The sequence below is a fragment of the Myxocyprinus asiaticus genome, chromosome 10, assembly GCF_019703515.2.
Source record: "Myxocyprinus asiaticus isolate MX2 ecotype Aquarium Trade chromosome 10, UBuf_Myxa_2, whole genome shotgun sequence".
Classification (NCBI taxonomy): domain Eukaryota; kingdom Metazoa; phylum Chordata; class Actinopteri; order Cypriniformes; family Catostomidae; genus Myxocyprinus; species Myxocyprinus asiaticus.
The window spans coordinates 51,668,756-51,687,500 of NC_059353.1; the positions used below are offsets into that span (position 1 = coordinate 51,668,756).

The window sequence follows — 18,745 nt, forward strand, 5'->3', positions numbered from 1 at the left end:
ATCGGTAGCTAGTAGTGATCAGATAACAAAGAAGAAAGAAATCTGGATGCAGACAGTGAACAACCTAAACAACAGTTAGAGTCTTAAAGGAACAGTTCATACCTTGGTGAAGGTCAAGCAGTCTTTATCCTGGTCTTTGTCTTTAACCTCAAAGTCGTACAGCGCTTTGCCCTGAGGAGGAGTTTGTGACAGCGGTCTGATGCACTGAATGTAGCTCGCTGGCAGGAAACCATGACTGCCGTTCAACTCGCCGTGATACCAGTTCTCATCCACCTTTCGACGCAGTATGATGAAGTCACCTTTGTTGAACTTGAGGTCTCCGGGTTCTTTACCCTCGTAGCTGTAAAGCGCTTTTCCACACGGCAGCTGAGGAACATTCTAGAAGACAACGAGATGTTGAGGTTACAGGAGAGAAGAAATTAACAGCAAAGATTTGATAGGAATAACCACATCTAAATATGTGAGTGAATTCAGTAAATGATAATTCTGTGTGTGCACACAATACACTCCTGCATATGAGATTGTTGGCACAGTACTGTAGAGATAAACATAGCAACTGTTTGGTGTGAATTTTCCACATGAGGTCAAACTTCACCAACTCTTTTACCATCGTCTGTACTGTAGACACTGCTCTAAATGATTTTTCAGCTAAGTTTAACCATGAAATATTCCCTCAGGTCAGAGAAATAGACTCTTTGAACTAAAAACACTTTTAGACAGAAGAGAGCTGATGCAAACCCTAGAAAGGCCTGAAGATTTCATGATGAAAACAAGCTCAACTAGAACATTAGTCTTGTTTATTGTGAAGAGTTATCAGTCTTTCTTCTCTGTTTCAGTCGTCTGAAAACTGTTTGCAAGAATAGTGTCGTATATGAGAATGCTGCAAATGACCTCAGACCATCTCAGGAGGTGCTGTGAGTTTAATTCACTTTATTTCCACGGAGCAGTTCACACTTAACATGCATTGTGAACGCAACTCATAGATATCTTTGTATTAAAGAAACAAAGACTAAAGTGATTCAATCATAAAATAATACAAGACCACGTTCACCTTGAACCTAAAATTGAGATTTATTTTCTTTAAGCAGCATTAACTGTATTAATGAAACTCAATACAGACACAGATTCCATAAGAACACATTTGACAGCATTATTTTGGGAACTCAAGGGAATTTATTAGACTTACACCTAATATAAAAACTGGTGTTTTCTATTCGTTTAAGGACAGACTATGTGAAGTATCAAACTGTTTTGAAAGTAGAAATTATGTGGGTTGTGTTGAACTTTCTATAGGTACTGCGGTTTATATTATTATTATTATTATTATTATTATTATTATTATCTTTATTTTTATAATTGTCTTTAGTTCTTAATTTTAGGCTGTTAATAATTTTCCACCTGTTGTCCTTGACTGATACTTGCGTGATGCAAATGAGGCCGTTGGAGACGGTAAATGTTTGGATTTAGGAAGGTGGTTATATAAGATTTTTTGATCACTTCGTTATTTTAATTGTTTTTTTTCCCGTTTAGTTTAAAGTGCAATTTGAATTTAGAAATATCTTTTACGTTTTTCGTGTTTCAATAAATTAATACATTTTTTAAAGCAAAATCAGTGGAGGAAAATATTCACCGACCCTCAGAAGGTGGGTTGGCGATATAATCGGACATCGCAATTTTTTTTTAAAGACGATTATCGCTAATAAAATAAAAATAAATGACATATCGCACAGCCCTAATCACAGCTTTTTGGAGTTTAATAATCACACTGGGCCATGTTTCCAACTTCTTATCCGGAGGTGAGAAACTACCGTCAAAAACACACAGAAACGTAAAAATAAACGCTTGATTTAAATGGACGTGTATAATGGCAAAAGAAAAATATGAATATATTACTAATGTATAGTAATGTAATGTGTGCTGTAATTAAATAATAGTAATAATAAAGCAATATCCCACGTCTGTGATGTTTTTTTTTTCTTTTTCGGATTGTGCTATAAGGCTTTTATTTAAATGTTATGTTGACAAATTAAAATAATTAAAATAATTCAATTTCCGTTTGATTAAACATTTAATGAATTCATTCGATTAGACACCATTTTGATAATAACATTTTATTAAACTGTCAAATACAGATAAAAAAAAACAACAACAACAACAAAAAAACATCCAGTACATCATGACTTCTAGTGTGTTTTTGCTTAAATATTACACCCGTTGGGCACATAAAATGTCCTGGAAAAGTTTGCCTTGATTGGGAACACTGAAGGAGTTTTGAATCAAATCAGCCAGATCTGAGGTGAATCACAACATTACAAATTTGATATGAAGCACAAAAGTATTTGAAAATCAGACAAAAAGACAAAGATACAAGACTGTGCACTTGAACTACAATCCCATGATGCATTGCGAATGACATAATCCAATTAAAAACAATGGAACTGTATAAAACTATTGATTTAAAGTTCTTCATTTGAAGTATAATTTAATTGTATTGCAGAATATTCAGATATATACAAATACTGTATAGGGAGAGCGACTCAATTGCATTATTCACAGTGCATCATGGGAGTGGGCGGTATATAGAGTTTTGAGTGTCATCTGTTACTACAGATAGAGGTTCAGGAAGTGTTGTGGGAATGTTGTTGTGTAGGTTGTTTTCAGGCTCAAGTTCAACAGAGAGAGAGACAACTGGCAGCACTGTGTGTAATGGAGCTCTGAACTGCTCTGGGATTCTCTTCAACTACACACACACACACACACACACACACACACACACACACACACACACTCACTCGCCCACTATCACATACTCGCCCAAACACACAGATCAGTTCACAGAGGTACATGATAAAACACACACACTAATGCAGTTTTGTATATGTGCTAAAACACTGATGCCCTGATGTACTGAGATCCCAAATAAAGAGTATGGATTTATTTCCATGCGCTTCACGGGCATATTGCATGTGATTTACTTTATAATTGTACAAATAGGTTGAAAATTGTTTTGATTTTATGTTCTACAGTAAATATAATTTTTTACTGAAAGCTTACAAAAATAATTTCATTATTAACCCTATAATGCTGTGTGTATCAAATATAATACTGTTCAAGCTGAGGAGCCAAACAACCTATAGTATGTAAGTTTCACATGTTTACGGCACCATCTAGTGGTTATTTGTGAATTAAAGTGGTTTTAATGTTTATATCGATCTATTTAAAATGAAAACTTATGACTCTTATGTTGGGATAAATGACAGCTTATTTTAATAAAGTAAAAGTGACAGTAATGATTATATTGTTACTGATATTTTAAAATGAGTATTTGCTGAATATAAGCAACTTGTGCTTGGTTAAAATTTTGTATATTATTTTATTGAAAATCCCCTTTGAAATCCATGTATTAAATATGATACAACAGACTTTTGAGGAATATCTCTCAATCATCATTACATTACATTCATGCACACCACAAAACAAATCACAGAGCTTTAAAATTCTGACATTTACATTTTATAAGATATATTGAAAGTGTGAACTAATATTTCTGTGTATTTGTCATTATAAAGATCTCATTATTTTACATGATAAGCTATTATGATGTCATCTTACCATAAGTTCATGAGACCCAGCGAAAAAAGTTTTACAATTTCCCTTTTTTAAATGTCAATATAGTGTTTGGTGCATTAAATACATATGATAAAAATAATATTTTATTCATGTTGTATTTGATACTGTGATACATTTCAATGCATATTTATAGAGCAAGAAGAGGAAGTTGTCATGGTCAAACTCACAAACATTTATTATCTCTGAAAACCCCAGAGAGACCTCTGATAATACCCCAAGATTTACCACTGTAGAAAAACTTACATAACAAATATCCTACACAAAAATGAATTGCTGGCTCTCAGGAGCAGAATGACCTTTAAACCCTAATGCATCAAATAGCATACATAAAAAAAATGTACACTTTTTTTAAAAATAATTTTCTGACAATTTTTTCATATGTCAGGCTTTACGGGGTTAATGCATGTGAGCAATCCAGCAGGATTGTGTTTGTCTGTGTTTTCTCTTTTCTCAGAGTCTCTGTTGCCACATAGAGTGTGTTTACATGCACAGGAACACACTGATAACTCTGTAAGGGATAATGTACAGTCAGCCGATTGTTATCGCAAAATAAACCCCGACAGGGTGATCAGAAGACTCTTGCATCAGCATGAAACTAAGATTCTTATTGTAGGCACAAAATATGTGAGGGAAATAATTGAAACTGCACTCAGTACTCTGGCTCTGCATTCAAAGATGAACTAATGAACTAAAGAAATAATGAACTATATATAAATTATATTACTAAGACCTGTTTTTAGCATCTTAAAAATATTGCACAAATTAGACCTTTGTTTTACTGGATGATGCTAAAACATTTATTCACACTTTTCCTCACATTGATTATTGTAATGCACTTTATACTGGCTTACCTAAGAACAGTATGGATAAGCTGCAGTCAAGAGTGCTGTCTAGATACAGGAGGAGAGACCACATTACACCTGTTTTAGCTCATTTGCATTAGTTACCTGTTAAATACAGGATTGATTTTAAGGTTCTTTTAATGGTTTTTAAAAGCACTTAATGACCTAGCACTGTTATACATTTCTGACTGTTTATCAAAATATATTCCAACTCAGTTTGAGGTCTTCCAGTGTAGAATATTTGTAATATAGAAGCTGCTTTTAGCCATTATGACCCAAAAATCTGGAACATTTTACCTATTGAAATTAGACAAGCAACAAGCATTCACATTTTTAAAAAGCGTATCTTATTAAGATAGCTTTTGATTAATATGTTTAATGTCTTTTGGTCATTTTATTAAATTGTGTATCCTTTATTAATATTATTATTTATTTTTTCCCCTAATCTTCTATATCATTTTATTCTTTGATTTTAGTCTTAAATCGTTTTACTTTGTCTGTAATGTTCTTTTCCATTTTCTGTATGTTTTTATATTCTCAACTGTGAAGCACTTTGAGCTGCATTTTATGTATGAAATGTTCTATACAAATAAAATATTATAATTATAATTATTATTATTATTATCACCCTGAAGAGGTTTATTTTGCGATAACATTCGGCTGACTTTACATTATCCTGCTTATTAAACCGCTACTAACCAAATAAATAAATAAATAGACATGAAATATTGATTTGCATTTAAATGTAATTTAATTTAAAACATTTATGTAATTATATGAGAAGAAATAAATGGCTGAACAGCTGTTCTGTCTGTGTTTATTTTGTAACACTTTCTTGTAAATGGGGGGGCTTTACTGAAAAAAGGTTGGGAACCACTGCATTAGTGGATCAGGTTTTTTATTTTATTTTATTTATTTATTTATTTATTGTGCATATTATCAAGTTTGCATGTTTTTATATAAGTGATGAAATTATATGAAAGTTTGTCAAAATTGTGATGCCATCGTATGCCATTATTTTCCAACCAAAGTGTCTGTATGAATTCGCTTTTATAGAGTTAGATTATAGTTTGCCAGTTCAAAATCTACAAAATTAATTTTTTTAATATTAATATTTAATATTTAATATAAAAAAAAAATTTCAGAGACATATACTGTAGCAAAAAAAATTCATACAATCATAAAAAACGAAAATTCCAATTTTTATTTTATACATTTTTTTTTATTTATTATTATTATTATTATTTTTGTGGTCGGTCAAGTAAAAGATAAAACCTGAGCACAAAAAAATCCTTATTGTTGAGCCGTGCTTTAGTAAATAATTTCCTGAGAGTGCTTTAGATAACACCGCATGCCTCAGAGTTTCACACAACTGGATGTGATGTCACATGTATCATGTCATGTTTAGATAACAGTAGCTTATGAGCTCTAAGGGCTTCAGTACTTGCAAGTGACAGAAATGATTGATCATGAAAACACAATCATTACATTACTTTTTATTTTGTATCATTTTCAGCATCTTTAAAACGTATTCTGTGGGTACTAATACAGTGTCAAGAAAAAGTAAGTGAACCCTTTGGTTTAATAACTGATCGATCATCCTTTGGCATCAATAACCTCAATCAAGTGTTTCCGGTATCTGTGGATTAGACCTGCACAATGTTCAGAAGGAATTTTAGATCATTCTTCCTTACAGAACTGCTTCAGCTCAGACATATTCTTAGGATGTCTGGTGTCTCTCTTGAGGTCATTCCACAGCATCTCTATTGGGTTAAGGTCTGGGCTCTGACTGGGACACTTCAAAAGGTGGATTTTCTTTTTTTGAAGTCATTCTGTAGTGGATTTACTTTGATGTTTAGGGTCATTGTCCTGCTGCATCACCCAACTTCTACTGATCTTCAGCTGGCACACAGCCACCCTGACATTATCCTGTAGGATATCTTGATAAACTTGGGAATTCATTTTTCCCTTTGATGGCAAGCGTCCAGGCCCAAAGCAGCAAAGCAGCCCCAAATCATGATGCTCCCTCCACCGTACTGATTTTTACAGCCGATACCGTTCACCGATCCTCTTGTCAACTGATCGGCCGATACTGATCCCGATCATTTCACCTTTTATCAGGATCTCTGTCATAACTGGCTGTATGCAAGCTTTCTGCACACAGTCACTTTTAATTGAATTTTTCTCTTCCCAGTAATGTCACTTTGCCTAGTTTTTGCTAACAAAAACAGTTTAAAAGGTTTATATATATAAAAAAAGGCTTTAAATCACATATAGACTTACAAAATATTCTCTATATTCAGATCAATTTAAAAAAATGAAGCTTAGTGTCAAACTGAAGACAAACTGATAACCCATAGGTGCAATAAAACTTAATGTGACATTTTTGGTTATTGATTCATTTTCATTCTTTCATATAATTATTATTATTCCTTTATTTTATTTCAGTTTAATTTTTGCATTATATTTAATACATTATCATATATATTGAATAAAGTATTATTATATTTTTTAAATTCCATCCTAGCCTTTTCATTTAGTTGGATGATTTTATTAATAGTTCATGTTTCACTTTTTGCTGATTGGACTTTAATTAGGGGAACACGCGCTCTCTCATGAGGGTAAGAGATGAGAGGAAAGTGGAGAAAGAACACATATTTCTGGAATCTACAGGTGCTACTATTGTTAATGCAGTTTAATCAGGAGAAATTTAATAGAAATGTTCTTTTTTACCTCATTGAGCATTCTGCTGTGTGTCCTTTGAGTCATCTTGAGTGGACGGCCACTTCTAGAGAGAGTACCTATAGTACTAAATCATCTCCATTTATAGACAGTTTGTCTAACTGTGGACAGATGAATATCTAAACTCTTCAAGATAACTTTGTAACCCTTTCCAGCTTCATGCAAAGCAACAGTTCTTGATCATTGTTCTTCTGAGATCTCATGATCCACGTCAGCAGATGCTTCTTGTGAATGAGCAAACTCAAAATGTTTGAGTGCTTTTTATAAGTCAAAGCAGCTCTAACCCACACCTACAATCTCATTTCATTAAATGGATGCCAGGTTTGCCAACTCCTGACTCTAATTAGCTTTTGTTGACATCATTAGCCTAGGGGTTCACATACTTTTTCCAACCTATACTGTGAATGGTTGAATGATGTAATATGTACAAGAACAATACAATAATTAGTGTGTTATTAGATAAAACAGATCGTGTTTATTCATTATTGTAACTTCCAGATCAAACCAGATTTTAAGACATATTTATACATAAATGCAGGTAATTACAAAGGGTTCACATACTTTTTCTTGCCACTGTATATGTTCTCAACTATCAGAAAGACTTGTAAACAAAGACTGTGATGCACTAGGTTTGTTTGCAGTCAGGTTCATTTGTAATGTAGTCAGGTTCATCATTGTTTGGTTCTGAAGTCAGTGGAAAAGCGGATCAAGGTTTACAGATCTACCGTCACACAGTATATACCATAATAGAGTTTCTCTTCCACTAACTTATAAAGCGTTTATCACATCCAGAGTGGATATCACGCTCTCTTCCTCTATTCAGGAGTAATTCTGTGTGCTAGTTGAAGTCAGTGATGTTCAGAAGCGAGTCACCACATCCCAGAATTATGTCGCAGGAGTTTAAAAAGCTTGTAAATTGATTAAGTTCAATGGAATAAGCTGCAGTGGAGTAATTTTTGTTAAATGCTTCAGAAAGCTGGAAGCTTGTGCGTGGTTAATCCTGTACGGATGTGGCGTTCCGGAGGGGCTGAAGAAAGAAGGCCCTCAGAGAGTTTGATTTAATTAAATTAAACGGCTTGACGTCACAGTGTGTAAAAAGTTATTTGATGTTAGTTCAGAGCTATAATTCACATGTAATTGGCTCTTTATTTTCTGCACTCATGTGACTCTGTGTCGGTGGGCCAGAGGGGTCAGAGGTTGCTGGGGAATATTGGGAATTTTATGTTCATCACTGGAGTTCAGAACATAATGAGAGTCTCACTAGGTCCAGTAGTTAATGTGATGTGTTTTTTTTACTTATGACAGACCACAACAGCTCCTGAGTGGTCTGTTTTGTGACCAGAGACCGTCACCCAGGATGACAAAAAAGATATCTTAGGTAGCATCACATTTCCAGTAAGATCTTTTGCGTCGTATCACATTGTATTTGGGCTCATTTTAATCGGGAGCATCTGCTTTAAACTCTGAGCTTTCACAGCTTTATATTCTATATATACTTTTTCTGTGAGTGAAACAATATGCTTGTGTTCTACTCGAGACTTTTCCGATCTGTATAATGTTTTGACCATATGTTTGACAGTATGGTGTAACTGTCCCTGTAATCAGGGCACTGTAAGTCGCTTTGGATAAAAGCGTCTGCCAAATGCATAAATGTAAATGTAAACGTAAATACTCAAATGTCATAACTTATAAAAAAGCAGAACACTTCTAATTTCTCAGCAAAAAGGTTATTTTGCCTATATGCATTGTAAAGTCCAGCTTCTGAGCTTTAAAATGACACCCATTTTGTGTTGGTTATGCAAGTAGTTATTCATTAATTTCATTTTATATTTTTTATTTTTTCAGCGTGGAGCATCAGTATGCCAAAATATTCATTTATTATTATTTAAGTGATTTAAGAGCAAGCATACAGTATATGCCTGATTCATTTTTCATTCTTGCATGGCAGACAACATGTATTATAAATAATATGAACCTAAATCTCAACATTAGTTTTAGAGAATTCGTTTTTTAATGCAACAATAATTCAATAAATTCTTTTGAATCCACCAATGACATTGTCCGAGGTGATATAAATAAGAAGTCTTTAATAAAAATCTAATTAAAACAACACATATAAAGTTTGTGGAAATGTCATATTTGTGTCCAATTTGATAAAAATAAAAATAAATAATAAAATAAATAACAATAAAATAATAATAATTAAATAAACATTTAATTATAAATATGGAGGTGTTACTTAAAAAAAGGGGAAAAAATGAAACACATTTAACAAGGAAAAAAAAATTGGAGTCTCAAAATATTTATTTATTTATTTTTCCCAAAAATGTATAAAACCACATTGGACACAAAGATGACATTTCTACAAACTTGACATGCTGACTGTACTTTAATTTTCATATATGTTTTGCCTTGATGTTTAACTGACATGTTGTGTGTACTAATATGTGTACTAATGTTAAGGCTCACTGTAGTATAGTCTTGCATCATCTCCAATTATCTGGTATGATTTTAGTCAACATCAACAGTTTTGGCATGAAATAGTCAAGACTGGACAAACGTTGCCTGTGTGCAGTAGCGGTTCTAGCTTGTATGGCGCCCTGGGCGAAACCCGCTTCAACACGCCCCCAAAGTTGTTGGGGGGGGGGGGGGGTTTGTCTGTGTGGGTGCCTCGTGCCGCCCCCTCGCAAGATGCCACACTGAGCAACTGCCCATGTCACCCATGCCTAAATCCGCCACTGCCTGTGTGTTGTGGCAGCTCTTGTAGTGCAGCAGATGCATGCATGTGCGGGTGTGTTTTCAGGTTTGTATGGAATGCTCTCAGCAGTGCTGCAATTACTGCATGACTGTGGTGTAATTTTCTGCCTTATTAAAGTGCTTGAGAGAGATTTGTTGAGTTGATTTAAGACATTCTGTCTCAATGGCCAGTTATTACTGTCAGTGTACTGACAAACACTCACTCAACTGATGCAAGGTTTTTTGTGCCACCGCCGCTCCAAATATCCAACACGAATATGGACAGTTGTTACCTTAAAGGAATAGTTCAGTCACACATTAAAATTCTGACATTATTTACTCACTCTCATGTCATTCCAAACCCATATTATGTTGTTATTGTTTACCCAGGAAAACAAAAGGAGATGGGCGACATGGGCAGTTGCCCAGGGCGCCAACTTTTGGGGGGGCGGCACGAGGCACCCACACAGACCATCCCCCGGTCAACATCTTTGGGGCCGTGTTGAAGCAGGTTTTGCCCAGAGCGCCATACAATGTGGTCATGTAAACATATAAGCAGCGTTCTAACAGGCTTTGAAGAGTGTGCATGTGTGTGAACAGACCTGATAACAAACATCCTAGGATGGAGCCCAACAATAAGTCAACACAGCGGAAAGAATTTAACATTTCTAGGATTACAGTGCGAAAAGCACGTACACATTATAAACTATACCCAATTATACACACCTATGTAAAATATTGACGGTCCCTCACATTCGCGTATATGCTCGTACACTGGGGGAATCCCAGAGTTTTATGTAAGAGGGAAATCCCACTATTGTAGCGCAGTTCTGCTGCATATCCAATGGAAAGTTAAAGCTGTACTACGTAACTTGTGCTCTCTAGCGACATCTGTGGTTGAAAGTTGAAATTGCAAGCAATTTGTGGAGGAATACTTTATGTCAGTCGTGTTTCGGCTCTGCTCTTCTGGTGGATGAATCTTATGATTTAAGCTTTGCCTGGGTGTGATTATGACTAATATAAGCTATATAAGCTTCAACAACCCTACAGACAACATATCCAAGCATTATAGCAGATAAACAACTTCACCAAATGGATAACAGATAAACATTCATCCAGATTGTTGCTATGCTGTCCAGCTGGAACACAAGACAGCCGGTTATTCTTTCCCATGTTCATGGACGTGACGTAATGACGCAAGGATGTACGACATCAGCCAGCGATTTCACGGCAAATCCGATCGACAGCTCAAAATACAAATCATTTTTATAAGCTTACCGTAGTGAATCGGGGTAAGGTAAGAACATTGCTTAGAACATAATGGAGCAATAAGAAAGCAACAGAGAATAAAATAGTGTAGTCTTCCAAGGATACCATGATTGTTATTTACACAAGTGTCAGGGGGAAATTACGTTGCAGTGGAGAATGCTGCATGAATATGAGAGTAACGAGTATGCCACTTAAACAGTTGCATGTAATCTGGAACGCTGCTTTCTCACAATAAAACGCTTTCTGGTGTCCCTGAAGTCATTTTTTTATTCTGTGGCCAGATCCGTCTTCCATAGAAGCACATTTGTCATTGTTAGACTAAAGATTTTTCCAGTATAAGTCCAGATAATGTGGAATAGTGTTGATTGTTCTGGCAAACTGAACGAGCTCTAACGGTTTATCTGAGAACATTACAGCGATCAATACTATACGGGAATTGCTGATTTTGTACTGTTGTGGATAAAAGTGCATGTGCTTCAAAATCAATGATACTGTCTTCTGTTGTTGTTCAAAAAGTGTGTGTGTGCTTTCTAATTTACCTTCTATTCATCATTGTGAATGGAGGTTTTTTGCTCATATGGGTGAGTAAATTGGTCTTGTCTTTCAGCTCTTAAACATATACTTTAATGTGTGTAACAGCAGTCATTTAAAAGCCTCTAATGGAGATTACTCACATCACATTATAAAGGAAAATTTCACCCAATAATAAAAATGATCATTCTCCAATACAGGTGTTTCTTCAACTTGTCCAACTTTTTATTAAAACAAACAAATTTCAACTTGAAACTCTAAGAAACTGGACTCTGTTTGTGGTGCAGAGTCACGTACTCATCATTGTATTTTGTATGAATCCTTAGCTTGGTCATCCTTATATCACAGGAGACAATTGCATATGTTTTTATTTATTGCCAAAGCACTTTTAGGTAAATTACCCCCTTATGTTTCTAATCTTTTAACCTATCATACAAATAGTTACTGCACGAGATCTACAACTCAAATTCAGCTAAAAGTCCCAAGGGTGCATTCTGGGTTTGGTAAAACTGCTTTTTCTTTTTATGCTCCTTGGCCATTTTATTGTGAAACTTATATGTGCTGCCGTCTTGACCAGGACTGCCTGGAAGAAGAGACTGTATCTCAGTGGGACCTTCCTGGTTAAATGATATAAATAAATATAAATAAAAAATTGCTTCAGTATGTAGGCTCAAAAAATTTAATCCAAGGAAAGAGATGACTTGCACATGAATATCCATAGAAAAAATCTTTCAGAAATTTTAAGAGGCCAAAAGTGGGGGGGCCTGTGTAGCTCAGCGAGTATTGACGCTGACTATCACCCCTGGAGTCGCGAGTTTGAATCCAGGGCGTGCTGAGTGACACCAGTCAGGTCTCCTAAGCAACCAAATTGGCCCGGTTGCTAGGGAGGGTAGAGTCACACGGGGTAACCTCCTCGTGGTCGCGATTAGTGGTTCTCGCTCTCGGTGGGGCGTGTGGTGAGTTATGCGTGGATGCCGTGGAGAATAGTGTTAGGTCTCCGCGGTAACGTACTCAACAAGCCACGTGATAAGATGCGTGGATTGACGGTCTCAGACGTGGAGGCAACTGAGATTCGTCCTCCGCCACCCGGATTGAGGCGAGTCACTACGCCACCACGAGGACTTAGAGCGCATTGGGGATTGGCCATTCCAAATTGGGGAGAAAAAAAAAAAGAGGCCAAAAAGTGCTCAGCGCAGAATCAAAACGTTTTCAAATTACATCGTCATCAGTGTCCAAATAACAGCAGCGCACCGGATTCCATTTATAGGTCAAGATAAAGCGTTTACCGTAACTCCTCTAGTTGAACATACTCAAAAATACTAATGTTCAAAAAATGTTGTAGACATACATTGTGCTTTTGTATATGGTGTACTAGCATTCACACATATTAAGCAAAATCCAAACATATACGTATACATAATATGTGGTCTCATCCGTCATTCTTATTGCGTGAAGCAAACGTATTGTATAAGAGACTTTTTGGTCAAAGTGGATACGTTTGCTTCACACAGTCACAGTTGTGACGTCATTTCCACCACGCCAAACAATTTCGCCCCTAATAAAATGTTAGTGTACTTGTTAACCAAGTGGAGGAAAGTGTGAGTGAAGAACATGCTTGAGATGAAATACAGAAATACATTTTATTGTGCGTCCTTTCCAATCAAGCTGTAATTTTGCCAAACTAAAAGTGTAAATATGATTTAATTGTGTGTATTTAGGAAATATCAAATGTTTGCTATGAAACTAGTCTTAGCAAGACAAAAGAGTCGGTCATTCTCAATAGTGTGTTTTTGCGCAGACATACGTGAGACGTTTTTCTCCATGAATCTCACCATGTTTCACTCAAACACACATTCATTTCTCACTCACATAAACACAAACATCTCTCTGTAGATTCACCTGCAGGTTAAACTCACAACTGCTGCGTGTGTATCAGATGCCAGATGAATGAATATTTAAAGATCTTTACACAAACACATCAGCAACACAGTACAAGCAGCACGATGAGAGAGAGAGACAGACAGCAGAAGAATGGTGAGACAGGTGATGAGCAGTGCGACACATACTCCTGCTGTGCTGCTTATTGGATCTGTAGGTTTGTGAGGAAAAGACAAACACAGTGTTTGATTGAAGATGAACTGAACTGGTTATTTAATGGCCTGTTGTGGCATCATGTTATGTGTGTTTCTACTAGAGCTGGACGATATAGCTGAAAACATGATATCTTTTGATGACATTCAATATAAGTTTATCTCTATATGTGTGTATTTGCTCAAATACAATATTGATGATATTTGTTTTTAATGGCTCATTCTGATTGCTAGAGAGCACTGTGGTTGATGGCCGAGTGTAATTCAGATTTAATGATGTATCGCCTAAAACCTCCTTAACCACAGTAAAATCACTTTAACGAATGGCCGCACGAGTTTTACGTAATGGTGGCAACAGCAATATGCAGTAATTACATTTATTATAATTATCGGAATAAACAATCATTATGCCAGATACTATAGCTCGTTAGTGCTTTTCACAACACACAAAGTGTGTTCAATAACGAAGTGATCAAAAAATCTTATATAACCACCTTCCCATATCCAAACATTTACCGTCTCTAACGGCCTCATTTGCATCACACAAGTATTCGTCTACGACAACAGGTGGAAAATTATTAACAGCCTAAAATTAAGAACTAAAGACAATTATAAAAATAAAGATAATAATAATAATAATAATAATAATAATAATATAAACCGCAGTACCTATAGAAAGTTCAACACAACCCACATAATTTCTACTTTCAAAACAGTTTGATACTTCACATAGTCTGTCCTTAAACGAATAGAAAACACCAGTTTTTATATGAGGTGTAAGTCTAATAAATTCCCTTGAGTTCCCAAAATAATGCTGTCAAATGTGTTCTTATGGAATCTGTGTCTGTATTGAGTTTCATTAATACAGTTAATGCTGCTTAAAGAAAATAAATCTCAATTTTAGGTTCAAGGTGAACGTGGTCTTGTATTATTTTATGATTGAATCACTTTAGTCTTTGTTTCTTTAATACAAAGATATCTATGAGTTGCGTTCACAATGCATGTTAAGTGTGAACTGCTCCGTGGAAATAAAGTGAATTAAACTCACAGCACCTCCTGAGATGGTCTGAGGTCATTTGCAGCATTCTCATATACGACACTATTCTTGCAAACAGTTTTCAGACGACTGAAACAGAGAAGAAAGACTGATAACTCTTCACATACATGACGAGACGCTCCCGCTGCACACCTCTGAACAAACAGCGCATCAGACACGGGCATTGACGGATCTTCTTTTGTCTGTTCTTAAAAATATAATAAAGTGTGTTTCTTCAAGCGCGTCTTTGTGTTTAACAGCATTTCTTGTCATGTGTTACTCCGAGATGTCTTACAGGTCGCATGTAGGTGAGCAAAATTACCCGCGCATGAAATACATTTGGACGAGGAGATTGAGAATAAGGAGCTTGATTCAACCTCGTCACATTTGGCAGATGGCGGGTGCTAATTTCACACCCTGGGCTTCTGTTTAATATATCTGAGGACTTCCTAGATTCATGGTTTTGCCATTTACCGATATTGTCGATCAACGCCTGTCAATGAGTGTCGAAATCGGCATCAGGAGATTTGTAAGACATCGTCGATATCCGATTACATCGTCCTATCGCCCAGCCCTAGCTGTGATTTAATTAAATAAATATATAGTCTGTATGTGCTGCACACTTCAGAACACTCTGCTCTCTGTCACCTACTACACACACAAGAGCGCACGTGATGATCACGATGAGGTGTTTTTAGTGTACGAGCGGCCGGCTTCACACATTCATTTTGAAGTGCTCAGCACACGCAGATTATATATTTCTTCAATTAAAACACAGCATTTTGCAGTTTATTAATCACACTATGACATATCGCGATTTTAATTTGTTTGAGCATTCAAACATGAATTTTCGTCCCAAATTTGTCAAATTCAGTGGCGTATCCAGGACATTTTATTGGGGTGGCCAAGATGGGGCACAGACCTAGTGTGGGGTGGCGATACCGGGAGAACCTTTATGAATGGCACATGATCAAAATGTGTAAATAATCGCATTGCTTTGCTTCAACATCTACACATGTAGAATAAATGAATTCTTAAACTCATGTTAGCATTCACTGAATTGTTTGTATTCAATATCAGACTGTTGTTTTGACATTTGACAGTTTTCTATTCCTGTTCTATTTCAACCTATTACAGTTTCTGGGAATCTCTGGTTATTTTAACATAACATCCATTTTTAAGTCAGTAATTGTTTAGGAAAAGTCAGTTCCACATTTTTAAGAGCTATTCTCATTGTAGAGAATAACATCAGGTATAGTGTATAATCATATAAAGATACAAGTACAGGTGATAACTGATTGAGGCGCAATTCAATCAATCATTCGATCAATTATTCATTCATTTATTAGCTATAACAGCACTGTCCAGCAGAAATATTGTTAAATTGGGTACAAATCAGTGTGTGAAATTGGCTACGGGGGCTTATAGGTGTCTGTCTGGAAACCCCAAAATTGCAGATTGAGCTCTGAATACAGTAAAAAACAAAACTCTATTTACAGTGTCTACTCAGGTTTATTTTCCACATGTTCTGATAGCTTCAATTACTTTGAATATTAGTCAAATCATTTGCAGCATTTAAGTGCAATTTGCCCTGCCTCTGCATATTTAAAATGTCAAATAAGGTATAAAAACTTTGAAGATTTTATTGGTCTGACTGACCAATAATACACATAAAGAGCTCATAAATAACTCATGTAAAGATTTAAAGTACAGTCACAGCACAAACCCTTCCATTTCACACACAGGTTAGCCATATATACAACTTTAGCTATTGAACATATACATCTGTAAAACGCTTTACACACCTCCGTCATTAAATCAGAAAACATGGCATTTCATATTTCATGTCAATATAAAGATAACATGCTGAATGTGGTGTAGGGTCTAGCTTACTCTTTAACCTAGCTACTGTAACAATGAAAAAATGTTCTCACAGTCACATGGAAATTCGGGATAAATTAAACGTTAGATTAGATGAACATACCTCTCAAATAACAGCTTTCTTTTTGACCACAAATCGACGTCGTCAACTCATTGGAAGTTGGAGGTAGACGCTAGCTCGTGTCAGCTTCGTGCTTCTGACCGACCGTTATACTCCAGACCTGGCGCCCGCTGCGCCCGCGACCTGCGGCACCTGCCTGGCCACCCGCGGCCTGCCCCTCCCCCCACTGATCAAACATCAGCTCACACAGCTTCAGTCCCACCACTACTATAATGGTCAGAAATATAAAACTGACCCCGGGTCAGTGTGGCTCTAAATCAACAAATGACCTGAGATGTCATCTTTGATTGACAGGTGTTTCTATTGGTTCTTCGTTCTTGTGTTGATGAACATGATGAACTACCAATCAGTTCTGGGGTGGCCAATGAGATTTCAGGGGTGGCCCAGGCCACCACAGGCCACCCCCTAAAATCGCCACTGGTCAAATTCCTTGACATTCTGTGTTTTATAGCTAATGCTGTTTTTATGACTGGATTTAGTGATTCCGTCCGTGTTTTTTGCATCGTGGAAATCAGAGGGCCCTACATATGGTGGTATTAGCGATTGTTAAATTATAAAAAAAAATTATTCACATCTAGGGCTGGGCAATAAAATTATCTCGATATTTATGACGATAAAAAAATCCAAGATATCGATGATAAGCTTTTGAGTAATTTTTTTATATTTAGCCTGTGTTCTACATATAGACAATTGGGCGTGTGTCTCTAAAAACGCAAGCAGTTTGGCTTTCTCAGACTGTATGACGTTACTAACGATTACGCCAGTCACCTCGGTCCGGGTCCGGACCGCAAGACATCATGATGACCGTTGCGCCCTCACATCGTCTCTAGTGAGCAGCGTGACAAAACAACAGTGCCGTTTACACCAGCTCTGATTTTTCTGCGCTGTTTTCTTGAATATTTTTCTCCAGCACCGAACACACTTCATTTATGCCCTGTCCCGCTCTGCACGAGTTACCTCTTTTCCCCGCATGTGAGTAAACATGAGGCGCCACATGAGTTCAAACGGTTCCAGAGAACCTTTAGAACATAACGTTTATTCCTTCTAAATTTAGCTTTATTAATCAGCATATTACGAGACTTTAATTATAAACAAATAGATTTCTGCGCCAGTTTGGTGAAAATTAATCAGATGTCATCATCTCTGGCACGGATGACAAGGAAAGACAATAAAATTACTAGCTTGTAGCCTAGTCTTTGTAGATGATCTTTTAACATTCATATCCAACTGCACTCAATTGATAATCTCTATCAAATATTTAAATATTTTGGTAGAAGAGACACCACTCAGACACCACTGCTCCCGGCAGTCTCTGGGCCCCCAATGCAGTTTTGTAGGATTTTTTTTTCCAGGACAAATTATTATTTTCCGAGGCATTTAGGTATTTTTCTCATTTTCCATGACTGGAAAACTGCATTGCCAAATTCCAGGTTTTCCAGGACGTGTGGGAACCCAGTCTTTTATAAAGAATTTTATGAAATTCCTATGGAAAAAATGAATGGGAAAAATACTTCCAGAACCAAAACGGCTGAAAAAGTGGGTGCTGTTGCGGTCTATTCTCACACCGCTAGAATCACCAAACAGAATTACTTAAATAATGACAAACAGCATTCTTGAACACTCCCCCGTCTACCATTGGTCAAACAAACAGATGGTCCCACCCCAAACTCATGCCATTGGTTAAGCCAGTTTTGCCGTGTCCGGCTGTTCGGGTTGCTAAAACATACCAATGGAATACTTATAGTACTGTGCAAAGGCAAAATACAGTAACACATTTTTATTTATTTATTTATTTATTTTATCTATTGCTTCAAAGACAATATGAATAAAACTTTTCCGAATGAATTAATTATCTTTCATTTTTTTT

The 18,745-nt window shown here is 36.2% G+C and overlaps 2 protein-coding genes across 2 annotated transcripts in view; one reads left to right on the forward strand and one right to left on the reverse strand.

Moving 5' to 3' along the window:
- Positions 1-18,745, forward strand: part of LOC127446978 (neuroligin-4, X-linked-like) — a 760,753-nt gene that overhangs the window by 506,887 nt on the left and 235,121 nt on the right. The window lies entirely within an intron of this gene.
- The window catches only part of LOC127446977 (E3 ubiquitin-protein ligase SH3RF3-like), a 218,324-nt gene that overhangs the window by 78,609 nt on the left and 120,970 nt on the right, over positions 1-18,745 (reverse strand). The window contains exon 2 of the mRNA XM_051708392.1: positions 103-378. Coding sequence (XP_051564352.1) covers positions 103-378 — 276 coding nt within the window. The remainder of the gene's footprint in view (positions 1-102; positions 379-18,745) is intronic.